A 13,729-nucleotide genomic window follows, 5' to 3' on the forward strand; every position below is an offset into this window, starting at 1 on the left:
GCCAGGCACCGCTGCGGCTCCCGGCCCTCCGTGCCATGGCCCGGCACGTTGCCGTGGGCCGGGTGGCCCAGTCAGACTCGGACTGGGGTTTTTTCCGGGTGAGCGGCGCCCAGAGGGTGGTGTGTGGGGTCCCCATGTCCCCTTAGCTCTGACCGTGTCCCCCCCGTTTTCAGGCCAAGCTGCGGCTGGAGATGGAGATGGAGCGGCTGCGGCAGACCCACGCCAAGGAGGTGGAGAGCCGCGATGAGGAGGTGGAGGAGATTCGGCAGTCGTGCCAGAAGAAGGTAGGGCTCGGCTGCAGCCCCTCTGCGTGAGGAGGGTCCAGGATGGGTCCCCATGCCTCAGGTGGGTGCTGGGAGCTGCCAGCTGGGCACCGTCACGCAGCACCCGGCACCCAACGCTCCCACACAGCCACGGCCCAGCTCTGCTGGCCTGGCAGGTCCAACCGGTCCCTCTGCTGCCCGGGCCAGCGCACGCCGGGCTCTGCACCGCTGGTTGCACAAACACCCGGCCAGTGGGGTCATCCCGTGTTCCCAATATGTGGGGACATGCAAAGGGGGCATCCTGGCCCCTTTTGGCCATCCTGACTGGGCTGTGCTCACTGTCCCCCAGCTGAAGCAGATGGAGGTGCAGCTGGAAGAGGAATATGAAGACAAGCAGAAAGTGCTGAGAGAGAAGCGGGAGCTGGAGAGCAAGTTATCTGCCTTCAGCGAGCAGGTAGGGTGCAGGGCAGCCAGCAAGTGTTTCGCTTCGGGGATGCTAAGGTGGCCATGGTGGGGTGGGTGCCCTGGCACGGTGTCCCCTCCACCACAGGCCAACCAGCGGGACTTTGAGACGGAGAAGCGCCTGCGCCGGGACCTGAAGAGGACAAAGGCGCTGCTGGCCGACGCACAGATCATGCTGGACCACCTGAAGAACAACGCGCCCAGCAAGAGGGAGATCACCCAGCTCAAGAACCAGGTGTGCATCCAGACCCCCCCAAAACTGCAGCCCTTGAGGGACATGGGGTGTTCCCATCCCTTGTCTGGGTGCTGAGCTGTGTCCCTGCAGCTGGAGGAGTCGGAGTTCACCTGCGCGGCCGCTGTCAAGGCCCGCAAGTCCATGGAGGTGGAGATTGAGGACCTTCACCTGCAGATCGATGACCTCGCCAAGGCCAAGGCAGCAGTAAGCGGTTTTGTGGTGCTATGCACCGTGGTGGGGTCATGTCCCACCTGCACCCAATGGGAGACCCCCAGCAGCACGGCAGGGTGACCCTACACCATTCGAGATGGTTTTGGGGGGTGGGTGCCCCTCTCCCCGGGGTGCAGTGGGAGACGCAGGTGTCTCCCTGCAGCTGGAGGAGCAGCTGAGCCGGCTGCAGCGGGAGAAGAACGAGGTGCAGAGTCGGCTGGAGGAGGACCAGGAGGACATGAACGAGCTGATGAAGAAGCACAAGGCGGCTGTGGCCCAGGTGAGGGGGGAACAGCAGCTGTGGCACCACCGCCCCCCCATAAACACCCTTCTGGGAGCTGGCACAGTGGGTTCCCCACTGACACTCTGGTGTGTCCCACAGGCGTCCCGGGACCTGGCGCAGATGAACGACCTGCAGGCGCAGCTGGAGGAGGTCAACAAGGAGAAGCAGGAGCTGCAGGAGAAGGTGGGGAACACCAACATTGGGCATGCACCCCAAGTGAAGGTGGCAGAGACCCGCTGCCCACACTTTGGAGGGCCCCACACCCTGGGGGGCGCAGAGCTCCATGGGTTGGGGACGATGTGGCCAGCAGCTCTGCCCCAGGGCAACATGGCGAGAGACTTTGGGGGTGGTGGTCGATGCTGAGGCTGTGCCCCCCCTGCAGCTGCAAGGCCTGCAGAGCCAGCTGGAGTTCCTGGAGCAATCCATGGTGGACAAGTCGCTGGTGAGCTGGCAAGAGGCCAAGATCCGGGAGCTGGAGACCAGGCTGGAGTTCGAGCGGACGCAAGTCAAGCGCCTGGAAGTGGGTCCTGGGACCGGGATGCAGCGGGATCATGATGCAAAGCTGCCCAGGGGCTCCCTGAGCGCATCCCCAATATCTCCTCCCCACAACCACCCACGCCGCTGCCCTCCCCTGCCAGCAGCCTGTCCTCGTCCCTGCAGGGAACGCTCCCGGCAAGCGCCGATAACAATAATCCACCGCCCAGCCCGGCAAAGTGCTGCTATTTCCCTGCATTGACTTAGGGAAATTATAGACTCTCCCAGCCCCGCTAAACGCTGCCTGCTTTATATTCTGCCTTTGCAGCTCTGCTGGGGGAGCGGAGCAGCTTAGCTCTCCTCTTAATGTTTTCCTGGCTGTTATTTCCCTTCCCCGCTCTCTCTGCCGGGGCCATAAATATGCAGTGGCTGGCTCAGCGGCGGAGAGAGAACGAGAGCTATTTTTTCCCTACGTTACACGCTGTAATTACTTCACACACAGTTAAATCTATTTTTCCAATTCGGCAAAGCACCCGCGGGTTGTTCTGCCCCTTCCCTGGCCCTGGGTGGGAGGATGTTTCTCCTCCATCTCCTTGTGAACATCCATAGGGTTGAGATCTGTCCTTGTGTGAGCCCTTGAGGGGGTGTTGCTGCAGGGTGGGGGGATCCATGGGGATCTGGGGTGACCCCATTGCTCCGCAGAGCCTGGCCACGCGGCTGAAGGAGAACATGGAGAAGCTGACGGAGGAGCGGGACCAGCGCGCGGCCGCCGAGAACCGGGAGAAGGAGCAGAACAAGCGGCTGCAGCGGCAGCTCCGCGATGTCAAGGAGGAGATGGGTGAGCTGGCCAAGAAGGAGGCAGAAGCCAGCCGCAAGAAGCACGAGCTGGTGAGGCACCCATGACGAGGACAGGCGTGGGGACGCAGGGTTTTCCTGGGAGTACTGGGCTCACCCCATTCCCTCCCTGCAGGAGATGGACCTGGAGAGCCTGGAAGCCGCCAACCAGAGCCTGCAGGCAGACCTGAAACTGGCCTTCAAGCGCATCGGGGACCTGCAGGCAGCCATCGAGGATGAGATGGAGAGTGACAGCAACGAGGACCTCATCAACAGGTGAGCGCGCCTGGCTCCCACGCGGGGCACGTCACCGGGGCTCACCGCTTCTCCTTCCACTTCTGAAGTGCCACGGGGACCCCTGGGCTCTGCCTGGCCCTGGCAGGTCTGTCCATTTGTCTATCCATGCATCATGCACATGTGCATCTGGCCGTGCACCCGTGCATCCCTCCATCCATGCATTGTGCACCCATGCACACGTGCATCAGTCCATGCATCCGTGCGTCCGTCCCTCCCTCCACCCGCAGCCCCCATGCAGCTTCACCCACTTGTAGAGATGCCCAAAATACAGCCAGGGCTGTGCCAGCTGGAAACAGCCTGGGGACCCCCAGGAGGCAGAGCAGCGCAGGCTGGCAGGAGCTCTGGGATGCTGGGATCCAGCCTGGCCCCGGATACTGGGATCCAGCCCAGCTCGGGATGCTTGAATCCAGCCCAGCCCAGGATACTGGGATCCAGCCTGACCGGGGATAGTAGGATCCAGTCCAAGATGCTGGAATCTGGCTAAGTGCAGCCCCATGTCAGGGGTGCAGGGCAGCCACATTTCCCTTAGCCCTTCCCCACCATTTAATTTGTCCCTCTCCACCCCATTATTTCCTCACCCACTTGCTCTTTTTTTCTTTTTTTTTTTAATTTCCTTTCATTTGATTTCTTTTTGTTGTGTTTCTCCCCCCTCCTCCCCCTCCCAACCCCTCCCAGTTTGCAGGACATGGTGGCAAAGTATCAGAAAAGAAAGAGTAAACTGTGAGGAGCTCCTCTTTCCTTCCCCCCCTCCCCTAACCCCCACCTCACCCCCGCGGGCCGGGGTCCTGCATGCTGCTGGCCCAGCTCCGCATGCCCTAACCACACCTGCGGCACGTAACCGCATCCATGGCACGTAACCGCATCCACGGCACATAACCGCATCCACGGCACATAACCGCATCCACAGCATGGAACCGCATCCACACGGGGGACAGGGGGCAAGGGACAAGCCCCTGAGCCAGGGTGGGGTGATGCTCCAGCATGGTTAATGATGAGCGTGTCGGCGTGGAGCTGTGACGGAGCCCCGCTGCCCCTACAATTAATATTCCCTGTCATGGTCACTGCCCCGTGACCCAGGTCTTGCTAAACTAACAGCACGCTCGCCCGGACTTAAATTGCATTTGATGTGGAGTTTAATTCCACCGGTTATGAAACCTCATATGCTCCCCGAGTTTGTTTACGGGGCATGTTGTTGTTTTTTGGTTTGTTGTCATTCTGTGTTTTCTGTTGTTGATGGGTTTTTTTTGCTTTTTGGGGTTTTTTTTCCAAGCTGAGCGTTGCCTGGATGTATTGCAAGGCATGGAGACGCACGTGATGGAGTGCGGCTTATTGCTTTGAATTTGTCAAGCATATTCAGGGTCTATCCCAGCCCGTCCCCCGTGCCGTCTGCCGCTGTCCCCAGGCAGGGAATAAGCCCAAAGCCAGGCAGATAAAACAGCCGTTTAAGATGATATGATATATTCCTGCCCCAGCAGCGGCTCGTGTCGTGCCAGCCGGCAGCGGCGTGGGGAGAGAGGGGGACGAGCCACTTCGATTTCCTTATAGATCCCGCCGGCCCTGCCGTAACCCTAATGAAAGCAGTCAGCAGTTGGGTATTCAGGGAGATTTATACAGGGATGCTTTTAACGTGGAGGAATGGATTTTGCAATGCATACAGCACCTTCTTTCTAAAGGCAATCAATATGGTTACGAACGGCTGTTATAAATTAGGTGGTTTAAGCCAGATAGGGCTTTTTTTTATGCTGGCATGTAAATCAGGGGTTCTCCGGCACGGCAGGGCCGTAAATCTGTTCCCTGCGCTCCTGCGCCCGCCTTGCCGGAGTCGTTCCTGTTCTGCCTGCTAAACTCCTGTTTACCCAGGGCCATCAACATCGCTCTTCCTCGCTGTAATTTTGCACTCGATGGTGGCCTATAAAACGAACCCACTTATTTCCTTCCCAGCCCCGGAGCTGGAAATCTCCCAGATTTCCGGAGCCGTGCCCAGCCTGCTGCCCCAACACCGGCCTCGCTGTCTTATCTCTCCAGCCCCGCAGCCGTGCAGGGGGATGTTGAGCTGAGCGTGCAGGAGCCTCTTTGCTGGGCAGGGGGGAGATTTGGGGGTACAGGGGCATGGCTGTGCCCCTAGCAGGCAGGTTGAACCGTATGCACGCAGGTTGTGCGTTGGGAGATGGAGCAGGACCACAGGATGGGGTGCTGGGGAGGTTTGGCACCTGTCAGCTGAATTTCACCTCCCCAGTGCCCAAACTCTCCCTGCCCCCCGCTCACCTCTCGCTTTTCTCCCACCCTGACCTGCTCCTCCGGCAGCGACGGTGACTCGGACGTGGACTCGGAGCTGGAGGAGCGCGTGGACGGGGTGAAGTCCTGGCTCTCCAAGAACAAAGGCTCCTCCAAAGCGCTCTCGGATGACGGCAGCCTGAAGGGCAGCAGGTGGGTGCAGGGCTGGGAAAGGATGGGATGGGCTGGAGGACAACCAGGGAGGGGTTAATGCCGGTGAGTGGCTCGGTCTCCATGGGGGACGCTTGTCCCCAATCCCAAGGTCCCCATCCCCAGCATCCCACCCACAGCACCGCAGCCACTGCAGCACAGGGACTCACCCCAGAGGTACACAGGCATCTGCAGCCCCGACCCCATCTGCCTCCCCCGAGGGGTGCGGTATCAGACTCCAGCCCTGGGCATCATCCCCCAGCTCTGGGGCTCCCGCATCCCCCAGCTCTGGGGCTGCATCCCCCTGCATCCTCCTGTCCTCTGCGGCTCCACCACATCCATCACCAAACACTGGCTGCCCCCACAGCCCCCGGCAGATGTGGGGGACATGCCCAGGTGCCCCCCTGCAGCGTGGGGCTGGGTCACGCAGCCCCGCTCGCCTGCAGAGCGCAGATTGCTTTTATCCAAACCCAATTTCCTAGCAGGGCTCCGGGAGTCCCAGGGGGCTCCCCCTTCTCTGCCGAGCAAGGGAGAAAGATCTGAGCCAGTTTTTCTTAATTGGTTTAATTTATTCAGTGGTGCAGATGTAAAACATTTTGTTACTGGAGATAATTCCACCTTTTCTGAAGTCGAGAATCAAACACAGCGGCTCCAGGTAGCCGACAATGAATTAAATTGAACGCAACACTTTAAAGAGGAATCAAAGTGCCGGGCTAGAACAATTCCCCCATTTACATGACATTTTTCCAACGATGCTATTTCCTGCTGACGCAAATTACCGAGGCTGCCTTGCCGCCTGTCCTGCCCGCTTATCTCCGTGTCTCTCTTGTCTCCCCGGTGCGTGCCGGGGCCGCGGTGCTGCCGGTGCAGGTCAGTCCCGCCGGAGGGTCCCGAGGCCGAGGAGCGGCCGGTGTCGGTGTTGAGCTGCCTCAGCTATAGGAAGCGGCCGAGCCTCAAGGACTCCATAGGTGGCCGCGGGGATGAGCAGACGCTCTTCAGCGCGCTCAGCGAGCGACCGGCGTCCCCCGAGCGCGCTGCCCGCAGGGCGGCCCGGGCCGGTGAGCCCGAAGACCGGGCGGCCGTCATCGCCCGCGCCTTCGCCGACGCCAGCAGCCGCGCTCGGCAAGGGCTGGGCAAGCGTTGGTCCCTCTCGGCGGCTGATGGTGACAAAGCCTCTGTCGCCTCTGCCCCGGTGAGCCGGGCCTCCTCCGCCTCCTGGCGCGGGCTGGAGGATGGGGACGAGGGGGACGAGGGGGGCTCGGTGCTGAGCTTCGCCCTCTCCAGCCCCGGGAGCTTGCGGAGCCGGCGCGGGGGGCCGGAGGGTCGCCCCGAATCGCGGCTCTCCCTCGCCCGCAGCCGTCTGGAGGAGACAGACGAGGGGTCCCGCGGGCAGCCCCCCCTGGGGCGCAGCTTCTCTGTGCCCCCCCGGCCCCGCAGTGCTGCCTCCGAGGAGGGGGGTCCTGGGGACGCCCGCCCCGTGGGGCACCGCTCCTACCTCGACCCCGACCTGGAAGCCGCCATCCAGGAGGTGCTGAGCTACCGCCCGGCGCGGGCCGGGGGCTGCTCCAGCCCCGAGGCCGACTCAGGGGATGACAGACGGAGCGTGAGGAGTGTGCGGAGCGCAGCCCCCCTGGGCGCCGCCGACCGCCCCCCCGGCAGCCTCCGCCGCTCCGCATCCGCCCTCGACTTTTCCCGGCGCTCCGGCCGGCGCCGCAGCAGCTCGGGCTCCTCCGAGGAAGAGGAGGAGCGAAAGAAGAAGAGTGCCAAGAAGCATGCTAAGAAGTCCAAGAAGAAATCCAAGAAGAAGAAGAAGAAGCAGCAGTCATCATCCGACTCGGCTTCCTCCTCCGATTCCTCCTCCGATTCCTCCTCCGGCTCCACCGGCTCCTACCGCAGCACCTCCAGTGTCAAGAAGGGCCCACGGGCAGCGGGGGGCGAGGAGCCGGGACGCCCCGGCCGGGGCAAAAAGGAGGAGAAGCAGCGGAAGAAGCAGGTGGACAGCCTGATGATGAAGTACCTGTACCGACCCGAGAGCGACTGAGGCAGGAGGTGGGAGCAGTGTGTGCCGTGCAGCATGAACCTCCCCGTGTGCCACTAACCGCTCGTTCTAACCCTCGCCCAGCTCCGGGCATGGAGCCCACCTCCGCCGGGCACCTCGGGATGGGGCACCCCACTGTGCCCACAGCCAGCCCGGCTTTTGGGGTCTGCAGGGCATCCCTGATGCATCTCCAGACGCATGGAGCATCCCCGGTGTGGCCGTGGCAGGACCGGCAGCTGCCCGTGCTGCCAGGACGTGCTGTGTTCAGGATTAGCGGCTGCGGGACAGCGGGAAGCACTAATCCCTTCCCGGCTCCCCAGCACCAGCCAGGATGCAGCTGAATTGATTCCTTCAGGAAATGCCAGGGTTTTCGGGGTGGTGTGGCATCCCTACTCACCCTGGGGGATTCGCTGCGCCCCAGGGATTGTGGCGGGTCCCGAAGGCGGCAGGAGGAGCGGGACGGGCACTAACACGCACCCGCTACAGTGTGTGAGCGCGGGGTGGTCGGGGCTCGGAGGTGATTCTCGGGGCAGCCGCATCCCGCTGCCCTGTGCCGCGCGGGGTGTCTGTGACGGGGAATCGGGGTGCAGACAGCCTTGCTCTGTGGGGTTTGGGGACTCTGCACCCTGATTGGTGGTGGAGAAGAGAGTGTGCGTGCAGCCTGGGGTGCACCTGGGCTCACCAGCAATGATTTTGAAGCGGGTTCAATCTTTTCTGATGGCTCCAATGGGAGAAGTGCTGGAGGAAGGGAAAAAAGCCTTTTGGAAACGTGTTTGCGGTCAGGCTGCCCGTCCTGGTGCTGGTGAAGTATCGTGGGATCTGGGCGGCACAAAACACCACCAGCACCAGGCTCCGGTGTGACCGGGACCCTCGCATGGTGACTCCTGCAATCAGCAGCGTTGGCAGCTGCAGCCACGAGCTGTTTTGTAAGCCCGCGGGGGTTGGCAGCGCCCAGGCGGGTCGGGGTCAGTCACAGTGGAGCGTGCTCCGGTTTCTCAGAAATAATAAAAAAGGTGGTGATGGAGGCTCTATCGAGCTGCCCGCTGTCGTGCCGGCTCCTTGCAGCTCCCGGTGCAGCCGGGGGGGGATATGTCCCACAGCAGAGCCCTGCTGTGCCACTGCAGCCCCCCTGACCCTGCTAACCCCGCTTTCTCCCACGCAGCCCCCCAGGTTCCCGGCACTCCTTCGCCTACGACCGCTGGGACGAGGAGCAGGACGCCGGGGAAGGGACACGCCGCTCCTCCCGCAGCTCCCCCAGCGAGGCAGAGAGCCGGGCCGCCGAGACCCCCGCCTAGCCCCCGCAGCCCGGCCCGTCACCCCAGGAACACTCAGCTCCACGGGGCCACCCCAGGCAGCCGGTATTTCTTCTGCACTGGGATGGGGGGAGACATGCAGCCACCCCCTCGGTCCTGGGGGGTGCAGCCTGGGGGCTCGCTGGCTGCAGCCCCCACCCTCCCACCCCGGTCTGTCCCAGGTGGCAGAGCCGGCAGCTCCGGCACCCGGGTTTATTCCTCAGTGCCTGCTGGCTCCTTATTTTATAACTTAAACTCCCCCACCTCGGGCACCCCTCTTCCCTGTTAAACCCTTTTTAGTTGAGCCAAAGACGTTTCTCGCTGGCCGGGCCCTGGGGAGCAGCCGCCCCACAGCCGGGATGGGGACGTGGGGACAGGGTCCTGTGCACCCCCAGCTTGTCATCACCCCCCACCCCGCCTGGTTGTTTTGCACTAGCCCAGCTGTGCGTCCCCTCCACCCCCTTTACTTTCAGTATGAAAATAAACGTCATTTCTGGCTGACTCTGGCTCCTGCCTGCTCCACGTGCCGGGGGTGTCATCCCATTTCGGAGGGGTGTTTGCGTGGTGGTGGGGTCTGGCGGGACAGGTCCAGCTCTGGTGAACATCCAGGGCTGCATGGAGAGGCCAAGCCTGGCACCTTCCCCAAGCCTGCTGCACCCACGGGTGCTGGGGATGGGAGGGGGAGATGGCCCTCGTGGGTGCCGGCACTGAATCATTTATCAGTATTCATAAATATGCAGATGAGCAGCAGTGATGGGAGCCCTCTGCCTGCTGGTGTTAATTATTTAACATGGAGGAGATGATGTGCATCGCCGGCCGTGGCTCCAGCACCCACCGGCCTTGGCTGGGTGCTGCCCCCCTCCCGCCCCCAGGGACACCCCGGGGCTCCCCCCACTCCTGGGACCCCAGCAAACCAGGTCATTTGATCCCTTTCCACACCATCTCTTGGAAACAAATGGTCTGAGCTTGGCACTCGCTGCCATAAAGCCACACTGCGTTAATGCGCTTTCATTAAGTGGGAGCGATCTAATGATAATAAAATGGCACATTTAACATTAAAACATTTAACTTGACTCCTAAGCGAGTGTGTCTCTCTGCGCTGTTCCAGCTCCATCTTCATGAGGCTGACAAAGCGCCTTAATTTGTTTCCAGGGAGCGGGCACTTGGCAGAGATGGCTTGGCACTGTGCGGCATACGGGATGTTGGGATGCGGGGAGATGGGGATGCTGGGATGTGGAGAGGCAGGGTACCAGGATGCTGGGATACAGGGATGGAGAGATTCAGGGTACCAGGATGATGGGATACAGGGATGGAGAGATTCAAGGTACCGGGATGCTGGGATGCAGGGATGTGGAGAGGCAGGGTACCAGGATGCTGGGATACAGGGAGGGATTCAGGGTACCAGGATGCTGGGATACAGGGATGGAGAGATTCAGGGTACCGGGATGCAGGGATACAAGGATACAGGGTTGCTGTGTTGTCAGGGTGCAGGGTGCAGGGTATGGGGATGCAGGATTGTTGGGATGTGGGGATGGAGTGGTGCTGGGGTGCACAGGTGGCTGCTGGGTGCTGGTGCTGTGGTGGTGAGTACAGACACATGAGGATGCAGGGTAGCAGGATGTGCAGTATATTGGGACACCAGGGCGCAGGGTGTTGGAGATACAGGGATGCAGGGATGGGAGGTGCTGGCACACTGGGGTGTAAGGACATGGGATCACAGGCGGACAGCTACCGGGCAGTGTGATGCCACACAGGCATGGCCAAGGCCCCGCATCTACATCTCAGGCTGGAGCACGCCGGGGAAGCGGGTGATGGTGAAGGCGGCCATGCTGTGCGACGGCTCCTCGCCCAGGCTCAGCTCACACAGCAGCTTCCCCACCACCGGCGCCAGCTTGAACCCGTGGCCTGCGGAGGGACGGGGGTATGGGGACACAGGCACCCCCACAGTCCTGACCAGCTCTGGGGTGCTGGGGGGGGGGGGTGCTCTTGCCTACCCGAAAAGCCGGCCCCGATGATGATGTTGCTGAACTTGGGGTGCCGATCCAGGATGAAATCTTCATCCGGGGTGTTCTGGGGGAGCCACAGTGTGAGGGTGTGGGGCCAGGGGTGCTCTCCTGGACTCAAGGTGGCGGGGGGTGGGATAGAAGGTCCACCTTGGGATGGGGAAGGGTTTGGGACCCTGGACACCTGGCTCCCGCTCCTGGGGGGTTCTCACCGTGTAGAGGCAGGTCTCCACCACGGCCGGCTGGGGCTCCAGCCCGGGCAGGTACCTGCTGATGAAGCTGCTCAGGAGGCCAACATAAGGACGGGGGGCATCTGGGGGGACCCGGTCCCGCTTCTCAGGGTCAACAGGGCTGCCGTGGTGGTAGCACACCTGGGGGACAGCCGGTCAGGAGGGGCTGGCCAGAGGATCCCCGTGCCACCGCTGTGCCCCGCTCACCTTCACCAGCCCCGGGTACTCGAGTGCAGGCAGCCCGTAGATGCTGTGGGGGGCTTCGCTCAGCCCCAGCGCTATGAAACAGGGACTGGCTCTGTCTTTGCTGGGGGTCCCTGGCTCCTTCTCCCTCCAGTAGCAGACGTCGATGCGCAGGGGCTGGAGTCACAGCATTAGACTTGACCGTGGCCCTGCCACCCCGTGGTGCCACCGCCCCTTACCTGCAGCGGCAGGCGGAGACCCAGGGGTGCCACCAGAGCACCGGTCCAGGCTCCGGCTGCGATGACGAGCCGGGGGGCTTGGTACACCCCAGCGGTGGTGGTGACGGTGAGCACATCCCCAGGTTCAATGTGCAGCACCTTCTCTCCATCCCGTAGGGTGCCCCCGCGCTGGTGAAAGATGTCCTGGGGAGTGGATGGTGACAGGAGGCGGTTACAGGGACAAAGTTGGGGGACACCCACCCCATCCCCTTGGCAGCACCCACCTGCACGGCCCGCAGCGCCCGGTCGGCAAAGAGCACCCCACCGGTGCTGTCCCACAGGGCCACCTGGCCAGGCTGGAGCTGGAGGCCGGGGAAGCGCTGGGCCAGCGCCGTGGTGTCGAGGATGTCACTGTTACCCAGGCTGCGCCGGCAGCTCTCCAGCTCCGGGTCACCCGCCGGGCCCAGCACCACCAGCCCCGTCTGCCTGCACCCCAGCAGCCACGTCAGCTCACCTGTCGCCACCTCCCCATTCAGACCCCCCTCACTTTACCACTGGGGGAAACCGAGGTCCAGTGGCACTGGTGATGCTCAGGACGTGCTGCACCCTGGTGCAAGGGCACCCTGTGGTGGGACACTGGGCAAGGGCACAGGGGGTGAAGCATGGGGGGGGTCTGGATGCTGGCATCACACTCACCCCCCCTAAATACAGCAAGCGCCATCAGCCCTGACCCCAGCAGCAGGGGATCGTTTAGATGCTCATTTCCTTAATGGCGCTTCCTTATGGAGCCCCATAAATTATCCGGAGCCGACAGCTGCCAGCCAGGGCTGCTCATCCTGCCCAGCGCTGCGGCCACAGCCCCCAGCCCCGCGGGGAGGGGACGGTACCCCGTGGGGCTGCGTCCCCATCCCCGTCACCTGTAGAGGCTGATGCCGGCCTCGTCCTCCAGCTGCCGCCAGAGCCCGAAGCTGTCGGGCATCATGCGTGCGTAGTGTGCCTGGGGGTAGGCGCTGCGGGTGATGCGGCTCTGCCCATGTGAGCTGCCCCTTGAGTGGGGCAGGATGAACTGTGGGGCGGGGGAGACATGGGGTGACCATGGTCACCACCAACCCACAACCCCGCTGGCTCCGTGTGCACTGGTGCTGTGCCACAGCAGGGACCTGGGGACACAGTCCGGCCTGCCAGGCACGGCGCTGGGGAATGGCAGGACATGCGGGTCTTGGCAATGGTGACGTGGGGGTCCTGGCACTGGGGACATGGGGGTCCTGGCACTGGGGATGTGGGGGCCTTGGCAACAGGGACATGGGGGTCTTGGCACTGGTGACATGGGGGTCTTGGCAACAGGGGCATGGGGGTCTTGGCACTGGTGAGGTGGAGGTCCTGGCAGTGGGGACACGGGGGTGCTGGCAGCGGCTCTGGTCCGTGCCATGGCAGAGGGCAGCTGGGTTTGCAGGTGCCCACTCTGGCGTGTTGGAGCTGGGGACAGAGTGGGATAAGGGACACAGCAGAGCTGAGGACACAGTGGGACAAGGGACACGGCAGGGCTGGGGCTGCCGGTACCTGCTCCAGCAGGAGGGTGTCCCTGTGACGCTGGGCCAGGTGGTAGGCGGCGAAGGAGCCCTGGATGCCAGCCCCGATGACGATGGCGTCGTAGGTGGCCTTCTGGGGCTGGCTGTGGGCAGCCATGTCTGTCCTCGTCCCCGTCCCCGTCCCTGTCCCCACAGGCAGCCGGGAGCCGAGCCAAGGGGAGGGACGGGGCAGAGTCCGGCCGAGCCGAGCGGGCGGTGGAGCTTTGGCTGCCCTCCAGTCCCCATGGAGACAGGAGACCGCAGGACCCCCCATTGTCCTCCCCCCACTGCAGCAGGGACCCCGAGCCCCACAGCATCGCCAGAGGGACCAGTTCCAGCGGATGGGATAAATCTGATGGCAAATTGTTTCCAATAAATCCCAGTTTCCCTCCCTGACTGCGGTGGGATGCTGGTTTCCATAACATTCCCTTTTGTGTGCCAACGGGAAACCCCCCGCTCGCTGCAAGGAAAGCGGGTTGTCTTTTTCCTCTGGCACAATTTATGACAGCCATAAACTATTTTGTTGCCATCTTTTGTTGTTGTTGCTATTCTTTTTAATGGGAGATCGGCGTGATTTAGGGCCGGCTGGAGCAGCCGGGATGCGGCGCAGAGCCCCATGTCCCACCGCTACCATGGGTTTCACAAACCTGCACAATTTTGGGGGGTGACTGGGGGTGTGGGGACACTCAGCGATGCATGAGGGGGGGCATAATGC

At 62.6% G+C, this 13,729-nt stretch overlaps 2 protein-coding genes across 2 annotated transcripts in view; one reads left to right on the forward strand and one right to left on the reverse strand.

The window, feature by feature from the left end:
- The window catches only part of MYO18A (myosin XVIIIA), a gene marked incomplete at both ends in the record, with an annotated part of 29,694 nt that extends 22,171 nt beyond the window's left edge, over nucleotides 1-7,523 (forward strand). The window contains 12 exons of the mRNA XM_080357193.1: nucleotides 174-284; nucleotides 613-717; nucleotides 814-960; nucleotides 1,051-1,164; nucleotides 1,334-1,450; nucleotides 1,553-1,636; nucleotides 1,836-1,973; nucleotides 2,630-2,815; nucleotides 2,898-3,037; nucleotides 3,734-3,778; nucleotides 5,363-5,485; nucleotides 6,353-7,523. Coding sequence (XP_080213319.1) covers nucleotides 174-284; nucleotides 613-717; nucleotides 814-960; nucleotides 1,051-1,164; nucleotides 1,334-1,450; nucleotides 1,553-1,636; nucleotides 1,836-1,973; nucleotides 2,630-2,815; nucleotides 2,898-3,037; nucleotides 3,734-3,778; nucleotides 5,363-5,485; nucleotides 6,353-7,523 — 2,481 coding nt within the window. The remainder of the gene's footprint in view (nucleotides 1-173; nucleotides 285-612; nucleotides 718-813; nucleotides 961-1,050; nucleotides 1,165-1,333; nucleotides 1,451-1,552; nucleotides 1,637-1,835; nucleotides 1,974-2,629; nucleotides 2,816-2,897; nucleotides 3,038-3,733; nucleotides 3,779-5,362; nucleotides 5,486-6,352) is intronic.
- Nucleotides 7,524-10,586: 3,063 nt separating this feature from the next.
- Nucleotides 10,587-13,132, reverse strand: PIPOX (pipecolic acid and sarcosine oxidase; the record flags this gene model as incomplete). The annotated part of the gene is made up of 8 exons (XM_080356836.1): nucleotides 10,587-10,717; nucleotides 10,807-10,882; nucleotides 11,028-11,186; nucleotides 11,253-11,405; nucleotides 11,468-11,650; nucleotides 11,731-11,932; nucleotides 12,364-12,512; nucleotides 13,007-13,132. 8 exons carry the CDS (start codon nucleotides 13,130-13,132, stop codon nucleotides 10,587-10,589), a joined length of 1,179 nt encoding a protein of 392 aa, XP_080212962.1.
- Between the last annotated feature and the right edge of the window lie 597 nt (nucleotides 13,133-13,729).

Source organism: Nesoenas mayeri (assembly GCF_963082525.1).
Source record: "Nesoenas mayeri genome assembly, chromosome: 20".
Lineage (NCBI taxonomy): Eukaryota > Metazoa > Chordata > Aves > Columbiformes > Columbidae > Nesoenas > Nesoenas mayeri.